The sequence below is a fragment of the Rattus norvegicus genome, chromosome 3 (assembly GCF_036323735.1).
Source record: "Rattus norvegicus strain BN/NHsdMcwi chromosome 3, GRCr8, whole genome shotgun sequence".
NCBI lineage: Eukaryota > Metazoa > Chordata > Mammalia > Rodentia > Muridae > Rattus > Rattus norvegicus.
The window spans coordinates 134,852,969-134,861,771 of NC_086021.1; the positions used below are offsets into that span (position 1 = coordinate 134,852,969).

At 48.7% G+C, this 8,803-nt stretch overlaps 1 protein-coding gene across 3 annotated transcripts; it reads right to left on the reverse strand.

Moving 5' to 3' along the window:
• Positions 1 to 5,347: 5,347 nt before the first annotated feature.
• On the reverse strand, positions 5,348 to 8,273 carry Itpripl1 (ITPRIP like 1). Of its 3 annotated transcripts, none has more exons than XM_039105692.2 (2): positions 7,358 to 7,518; positions 5,348 to 7,038 (listed from the first exon to the last, which is right to left on the reverse strand). In XM_039105692.2, the coding sequence occupies exons 1-2, from the start codon at positions 7,380 to 7,382 to the stop codon at positions 5,381 to 5,383; spliced, it is 1,683 nt and encodes a 560-aa protein (XP_038961620.1). In that variant the 5' UTR covers positions 7,383 to 7,518; the 3' UTR covers positions 5,348 to 5,380. The 3 variants fall into 3 exon arrangements, with proteins under 3 accessions (XP_038961620.1, XP_006234989.1, NP_001020214.1); XM_006234927.5 differs by having other exon boundaries at positions 7,374 to 7,515; NM_001025043.1 differs by lacking the exon at positions 7,358 to 7,518 and adding an exon at positions 8,085 to 8,273 and having other exon boundaries at positions 5,350 to 7,038.
• Positions 8,274 to 8,803: the final 530 nt, after the last annotated feature.

The following is an 8,803-nucleotide window of genomic DNA, read 5'->3' on the forward strand; positions in this document are numbered from 1 at the left end:
CATATACGTGTATACACTTCCAGAGAGCTTTCTGTCTGCATGTATGTGTACACGTCCATACACACACATATCAGAGCATTGTGTGAGCATGTGTATCTGCACCAAAGCATACATCTACACACATGCATGTACATACATTTGAAAACGAAGCTTTTGTCCAGATTCTTGTAAAAGGCTTTTTGGAGGCCAGCTGCCTACCACCCTTTTTTAAACGGAGGCCTGGGGTGTAGCTGTTTAACATCCTTTACACCATTTGCCTGCCTGCTTACTGTCATCGGTGCCCCTCATTTGGGAAACCAAAGCTCTGCCCTTTGTTGAAAGCTAATTTTAAAAAAAATTTCATTTGATGTGAATGAGTGTTTTACCTGAGTATGTGTGCATTTACTACATGCATGGCTGGTACCCAAGAAGACCGGAAAAGGCTGTCAGATCCCCTGGGATTGGAGTGACAGATGTTTGTGAGCCACCATGTGGGTGCTGGGAATGAAACCCAGGTCTCCTGCAAGAGCAACAAGTACTCTGGACCAACAAGCTACTTCTCTAACTCCCAAAAGCTTCTCTTGAAAGCTATTTAGTTTTTGCATGGATTTGCAAAACTACTTTGGAATGAGGCAGCCTGGTGTACCGGCCCCAGACCTTAGCAGCACTGACTCCATGACAATTTGGACTGTTAAACTCATCGTGGAGGTAGGAGCACCTGCCAAAGGGAAACAAAGACAGAATCTATCAAAGTCTCTAAATGTTCTAACCTTGCTTTTTAGCCTCTGTAGTTCCACTTCTCGCTAACAGTTCTCGTTAACTGAAGTGTGTCAACCCAGAACATGGTTTTGTTCTTAAAAGTTCACCATGAGAAAGGCTCAGGGCTACACTGGATCCTGAACACACAGTATAGGGCATCAGTCAGCTAACAAAGACCCACCTCCAAGCAGCCCTCTCTGGCGGACACCCCACAGCAGTAGATTATGGGAGAAAAGATTGGTGTTCCTCACCTTCCTGAATGCTCCTGTCAGCCACCAAGGACTGGACTTATCCCTTACTGAGCTTTTTGCCTCTGGGGAAAAAAAAAATCTCTGTTGGTCCCTCACCTTTTTCATCCACATTACCTGCTAGACTATGATCCCCTTCCCAGTGAGCCCAGAGTGGCATTTGCCAAGTGTAAATCTGACCTCACTCCCACTTGTCTGCTTACCACAGCCAGAACTCTAAAACCCCTTCAAAGATTCCATTGTTCTGGGAACTTCCAAAGGGACCTACAGTAACTTAGAGTCTTTCTCATTCTCTCTCTCTCTCTCTCTCTCTCTCTCTCTCTCTCTCTCTCTCTCCCTTCTTAACACTCTCTCTCTCTCTCTCTCTCTCTCTCTCACACACACACACACACACACACACACACACACACACACACACAGAGGGGGGTGGGGGGTCTCTTCAGCCTTGTTTTGAGCTTGTCACCTCCTTCCTCCACCCATTGGGCCTCTCTTCAGACTTGTCTTCGTCCTGCCTGCTCCTAGCACAGTTTTCTGTATGCACGCCCTCTTACACTTAGAAATCTCTCCATCTTTATCTTCCTCCAGTTAGCTCCAGTCAGGCTTTGGCTCCTACTAGTTCCCCAGGAAAGCATTCCTGGAATTACTGAAGGCTTCTTATTGGAGATTTTGATGCTCAAACTCAGAGCAACCAGCATTGGAGGAGTTGTGGGTGGCTCTGAATAAGAGGCCCTGAAGAACTGGGTTGGAACCTCTGACAAAGGAAAGATGCTAAGTGACCCACGGGCTGAAGCTGGAGGCTATGCTGGGACAATAATGAGCCTCCTAAGCTGACTGCTTGGCTCTGGGCCAGCTCCATGCCCAGTGTCTATAGGCCAATCGTGCCCAGGCAGGCCTTTCACTTCCTACTCTGAATGCCTCCTTTGTTTTGGAGTTATGGCTTCGAAGGATGCCAAAAGATTAAGTGATTTATCACTAGCATCAGAGGCATGTGAAACTCAGTTCCTCTGTTGGTACAGAAGTGAAGTACCCGGCCCCTCCCCCACTTATAGGCTGCCAGAAGACAGTATACCAGATTCTACTTCCCTAAAATCCAAGAGAACAACCTTAGTTTGGGTGAGGAACAACAGTTACCAATTGGCCAAACAAGCAACCTTTGGCTATAGATTTCCCGGCTTTTGCCATAACAGCTTCTGATTTAAATCAAGTTACTGACACCAAAAGGAATTGCTGTTAAAGTGACTTTTCAATTTCCTGGCCCTGTGGTGGTACATGCCTTTAGTTCAAGTGCTCCTCACTCGTGTGAGGAATCAAAATGCCAATGCACATAAAATAAAAATAAATAAATCCCTTTAAATATAAATATATAGATATAGATAATCCCAGCATTCCTGAGGCAGAGGCAGGTGGATCTTTGGGTTCAAGCCCAACCTGGTGTACAGTGTGAGTTCCAGGACAGCCAGAACTGCACAGAGAGACCCTGTATCGAAAAACTGAAAAGAAAAAGAGAAAACGAAAAAAGGAAATTGCTTTACATTCTTTTCTCTTTATTTCTGTATGTAGTAGAAATTGGCCATCTCCTAAATCCTGGGCTGTGGACTAGCAATTTTAGAACTTTCAAACAATAACATACCACCCTGATCTTAAATCAATACAACACACTTGCTTTGCAGAGCTATTGGACCGGTTAATCTTGTTTCATTCCAAAGCCCACAGCGAAAGGTTGCTAGGCGGGAACCTTATTCCAGGTGCAGCCACTTACAAGGTATGTGACCACAGGAAGGCTGCACCTCAGTCTCTCATGTGCACAATATGGAGCCTGTGTGATGTGACGGGCTATCACAGACGGACAGTCAGTTCCTACTGAGAACAGCAGTGCTTGCACCACTCAGAGAACTCTACTCCCATGGCTGGAACTGCTGCTGCCTCCTGAGGGCTTGCCAGGTTCCGTATCAGAATCAAGTTTAGCTTATCTGGAGAGGTTCCCCACTTACTTGTTAAGAATATCCCCAGTGCACTACAGTTCTGTTCTCTCCATTACTCACCCCCGACCCACACGCACACCTTCTGCCCCACCCAAACTTTGCTGACTATTCCCTTTGTAGCCTTCCCCCCAACTCATAATTTCGAGTTTCCTTTCTTGTCTGTCAGAGGAGAAACAACCCTGCAATCATGGCACCTCCATCCTGCCCTAGCAGATTCCTACAGCGCAGCATTTGCTGTTACTAAGAGCTTTTAATTTAGTTGAAATCTGGGTTTAGGCACCTTGGAAATTAATAACTTAGACGTTCCTTAACTTATGACTTTTTTTTTCCTGGCCAGTGGCCATGCCACTGGCAACCGCAGGGCAGACTGGTTCAAGGTGCATTGAGAAACATCAGGATACACCAGCTAGAGCCGTCAGAGCCACAAGAACTTATTGGGAAAGGTATGTACCAGTGTGGTTAGTGAACAGATTCTAGTTCACACAGACAACAGCCTCCTTTTTTTTTTTTTTTTTTATTGGAGTTAATATAGAAGCAGACAGTTTTCTAAAAAGTCTACAGACACCTTTTTTTTTTTTTTTTTTTTTTGGTTCTTTTTTTCGGAGCTGGGGACCGAACCCAGGGCCTTGCGCTTCCCAGGCAAGCGCTCTACCACTGAGCTAAATCCCCAACCCCTACAGACACCTTAAAAACAGCAATCCCACCAGCACAGAGCAATCACCTCATCCGCTTACCTGAAGAGCAGGTAATGTGGAAGTATAGTAGTGCCTCTAGGTAGCAAGAATTCCAAATAATGACATCAGTCTCTAGAATCCTTTTACTTTTGCTATGGTGTGGATTCCTTGACAGAAACCCCAAAGGCTAGCATTTGACACCTCCTCCCTCACCCTGCAGAGGGAAGTAAACGAAGGGCCAGGGTCTCCTTCCCAGCAGACTTCCTGGCAGTGTTGGGTACAGAACAGCCTTGATATTTCAAAACAACCACACCCATAACTACTTTTTAATACTCCTCAAGATGCAGAAGGTTTTGGAACAAGAGGGAAACATGACAATCACTGACTACAATCAGGGTTCTTAGAGCTGATTTGTTTCACAGGCCTTCCTGCCCAGCCCTGGCAATGGGCCCGGATTGTGATGACTCCTCATTTCAAAACCACGAAGTTCAAGTAACCTCTTTGTCATCTTTGAAGAGAGAATGGAAAGTCATCACCAGAAGGACGCACACAGGGCAGCTCGGCCTTTCCAGTTAATAAATAGGCCACTTTCTAGGAAACAAATTGTCCATCCTAAAGCTCCCAGAAAATCATCACCAGGAAGCACTTTCTAATACTGCTTCCAGGAACAAGGAAGGCCATCAGATGTTGCTTATTTCATTAAATATGGGAAACACGTTCTCTCAATATGGGATGGGTCACCACTAACTTACAATGAATCAAAACTAACAAATATTTGGGTACTCAAACACACAAAAACGGCTATAAATTTGTATGCCAATTAAGAAAAAGAAAAGAACAGGGCTGGAAAGTTGGCTCGGGGGTTAAGAGCACTGGCTGCTCTTCCAGAGGACCTGAGTTAAATTCCTAGCACCCACACAGCAGCTCACTATCATCTTTACCTCCAGATCCAGGGGAACATTGCCCTCTTCTGTCCTCTGCAGGTATTACACATAGATGATGCACAGACTTGAAGGCAGACAAAACACTCATACACAAGAAATACAAATACGTCTTTGTCAGGCCTACATACTCCCGGCACTTGGGAGGCAGAGGCAAGCGGCTCTCCATAAGTTTGAAGCTAGCCTGGTCTATGGAGTGAGTTCTAGGACAGACAGAGCTACACAGAAAAATCCTATCTCAAAAAAAAAAAAAAAAAAAAGGAAAGAAAAGAAAAGAAACATCTTGGTCATACTTTCAAACTAGTCATGAAAACTTACATCTTGAAGCATAAATTGTGGCTGTCCCTTCAAGGGAGAAAGGTGGAATGTACCAGTTTGGGTGGGAATTAGGCGAACAGTGCAACAAGCTGTTTCACAGGGAACATAGAGCCAGTCTCAAAAAGAACTGAGCTAGAACAGAGGGATCTCTGGAGCTCTGGCTTCCAGTGTTGATACCGAAACGCAGCTTAACAGGATCTCAATGCCAAAGCAGCAAGCCCCTCCCATAACATTTGTTTCCACATACTTTTACTTTCTTTAGGTCATGACTAAAATTACGTCAGGAGATAAACCCTCAGCCACCCCTGGCCCTTCCAGATCAGACTCCATTGACTGCAGCCTCCTTCACATGCTTCTAACAGTGATTTACTCTACCATAGTCCCACTGGCAAGGTGAAGGTCGGTCACATTTGGAACCTGAGGAATCAGAAGTATCTATATATATCTATATATCTATATACTTTTTAATGGTCTTTCCATTAAAGTCCTCCAGCCAGTGGGGAGCAAGGCAGAGTTTTCACCTGGGCCAAAAGGTTGTGGAATTCTTCCACGGCCTGCGAGTGTGCCACTGGGTTTAGTACCAGGTGCTGGAAAAGATTGACAGGCTCAGCATTCCGAAATGCCTTAGGAATTGGTATGGTCAGGGGAAGGTGGGTGTTACCAATGAGGAAATGGTGGAGAGACCTTTGCTGGAGGCTTCGGCCTAAGAACCAGAGAAGGTCCTGGAGCCGCTGGGAAAGCATCCTGTGCTGCCAGTCTGTCAGAGGCAGTCGTAACAACAAGTGCATGAGGGCTGTTTTGAAGTGGTAGGAGGTGAGAATGGGGCGGGATGCTCCCGGGGGTAAGGTCTGGTGGTCCTGAAGACTCAAAATGATCTGCAGGCACTTGAGGTGGCAGGTGTTATCAGGGGCAAAGCGCCCCACCAGCTTCAGAAACAAGTGTTCACAAGCTGCAAAGGACTCAGGCCAATCCACACTGGTGAACTGTTCTCGCTCAGGGGCCTGACTCACTAGGTAGACCAAGGTATCTTCCCGTTGCACCCCTAGAACCAAACTGATTGACAGAGAGCGCCCTGAGCGGTAATCCAACCTGAGCTTGCAGGTGGTGGTGGATGGTGGGAGAGTGAGCTTAAAGTCGTATTTGTGGGCCACAAGCGCCCAGGCATTGCTCACCATGTTTCGGAACCACTGCACAGTCTTATACACGTCCAGATGCGAGCTGGTGCAGAGAGCCGCCTTGATGGAGCTAGTACACTTGCTCAACATGGCCGAATGGTCCCTGTGGTGCACCAGACACAGCACGTCCCCCAAGAGCTTCTCATTTTTGCACACGCATTCAGAGTCCACCTTCACACACCCACACCGGCGGCCCAGAGTCGGATCTCTCATCTCCAAGATAAACATAGTGCCCTGAGGGGGGACAATGGGCACGAGAACATCAAATTTCTGTGTCTCGTGGAGGGTCCCCCACTTCTCAAAAGCAGCTCCAATGCCCAGGCAGTCCTCCAACTGTGGGTGAGCCTCCCGGCGGCTGAGCACCCGACAGGCCTCAATGAGGTCATCCACAAAGCTCTCCACAAACTCACAGGTGCAGGGCAGGTCACGAATGGCGTTTTGGATATAATGTTTGTAAAAGGACTCCAGGGCTTCCTGGGAGGGAAAGCCAGAGAGCCAGGTGTAAGAGGAGACGGGCACAACACGGATTTCTTCCTCTTCCTCCTCGCTGCTGGACTCAAAGGCTGGCTCGTGCTGCATGTTCTGTCGAAGAAGCTCAAAGATGAGAAAAAGGCAAAAGAGGCCTGCATTCCACAGGTTTCCCAGCATCCAGCCCAGAGGGCCCCCATCTTGGCCACTGGCCTGGAATGGCCATCTCATGTCCTTCTTCCCCAGCACTAGCTGGTCATTGGATGTGTCCCCTCTCCAGAAGTTCTCAGCTTTCTGTTTCTCCTCAGCAGCTCGACTTCTCTCTTCAAACTCTATCTCTAACTGCCGCATCTCCTCGCTCATTCGTTTCTCCAGCTGCCGACTCCTGGCTAGCGTGTCCAGGTCCATCCGGTCACTGACCATCAGGGGGTGGTGAACAACATACATCACTGCCAAGAATAGGAGGCTTATCACAGCCATGGAGGCCTCTGCATCTGGAGGAGTAGGAGGGTGGGGATCAGTGGTGATTTTCGGGGCACATCTGTTCTCCAGCGCATAGTCCCCAGAGCCCTGGTACCTCAAATCCTGAATGCCATCTACTCAAGAGGAACAGAAAGTGCATAGAGCTAGGATCGGAGTTAGCCAGAGTGGTCTGCCTTGGACGAGGCTTGGGGACAGGAAGAGGGGACCACCATAGAATGAACCCTGAGCCAACCGCCTTCCTTCCACATACTGTGGGTGGTGTCTAGGTTGCCAGAGGGTGGACATGACACTGTTTTTATTCCAATATAAGATGGGGAGGGGGACCCTTACAGTGGGGCGGCCTCACCCGACTCATCAGTCCACCTCAGGCCCCAGATATGCCCTGCCAGTCCCAGAGGCTCCCTTCCACAGGCAGAAAACACAGAATCTTGTTTGGGCAACGTCTCCTCCATCCTTGGGTAGTCAGCCTCAGCCCTTAGCTGCAGCATCCCACTTCCTCTGTGACTTCACAACCCTACCTTGTGTCATTAGACCACTTAACCTCACCACTCTGCCCTGCAGGCACCGGACAGGCAACTGCACTGCCAGCTCCTTGGTACTCCCAATGATGAGGTTCTGAGGCAGGCTAGCACATGGCTGTCAGTCTAGCTGCACTTCTCAGTCCAGGAAAGTGCCTGCAGAATTCTGAGGCCAAGACCCAACTGACAGACAGTAGCAGAGATTCCCTGGCCCCACAGCCTAACTAACCACTGAGACCTGAAGCTTCCGGCCTTCGCCCCAGTAATTCACCAGCTATGGGGCTTCTTGAGTCATGAAGGGCAGTGCACCATGGCCATCGAGTTCAGGTGAGGGGCTCTCCTCGCTTTGGTATTGAGCCCAACTGCCCTCTCTATGAGCCCTGTTCAAAATACCTGGGGCCACAGGCACTGCTTCAAAGTGAAGGCCCCCTCTACCTAGTAACTTCCCCAAACTCCACGTTTTCTCGCCCATCTCTCCTGACCCAATTAAATACCCAAACTTAAGGGTTTCTCCTGGGACTAGGGACCACTTTACTCACGGTCTCAGTTAGCAGGAGAGCGTTCTTAAAGAGACAGCGCGACAGGGCCGCGCTTGCCTTCTTCCGGGCATACACGATGCTTCCAGTTCATACTTCGCACAAACTACAGGAGGCGTCTCGACGCGCTCTTTCTGGGTACAGACCATGTCTCCGATGGTCCAAAGTCTGTGAGCAGCGGAGTGCTGCGATTACCACGCGGTGCTGCTCACTGCCGGACTCCAGCAATCCACAGCGGTTCCCGCCTCAGGGGTTCCGCCCCGGCAAGCCCCACCCCTTGCTTAAAGCCAAGAGGCGGGCCCCTGGCAGAGACTCTTCCAGAGCTGGGGCCCTCCCTAAGGGTTCACACCTTTTGTTTCTAGTCGTCCTCCCTTGGGTTTGAGGGGACAGTAGAGCATCTGTGGTCACCAGCTCACAGCTGCTCTGCTTCGACACCCCCCACCAAGTTCCTCCTACCAGGACAGTGTATGCTTACTGAGAATTGGGTGGGAAGATGAGAAAGACGAGAAACTAAGAACTGACTGGGAAAAGCCATTCTCACTTCCCTCTGGCTCTATGTAATGTGAAAACGGAAATGAGATTTTTTAGTCACCCCTAAAAAGCCTCGCTTTTAGGAAGATGACTCATTTGGGTATAGTGTCTGCTGCCCAAGCATGTTGATATGATTTTGAGGCCTCAGGCACACACCTCTAACCCCTAGGCAGATCCACTGAGCTTAAGTG

Bases quoted from the DNA above. Each gene is read 5' to 3' on its own strand.
- Itpripl1 (XM_006234927.5), bottom strand. From the start codon at position 7,515: ATGCTGCAGCTAAGGGCTGAGGCTGACTACCCAAGGATGGAGGAGACG. The intron at 7,039-7,373 runs GTGAGGCCGCCC...CTACTCCTCCAG, and splicing joins GAGGTGGACTGATGAGTCGG to ATGCAGAGGCCTCCATGGCT.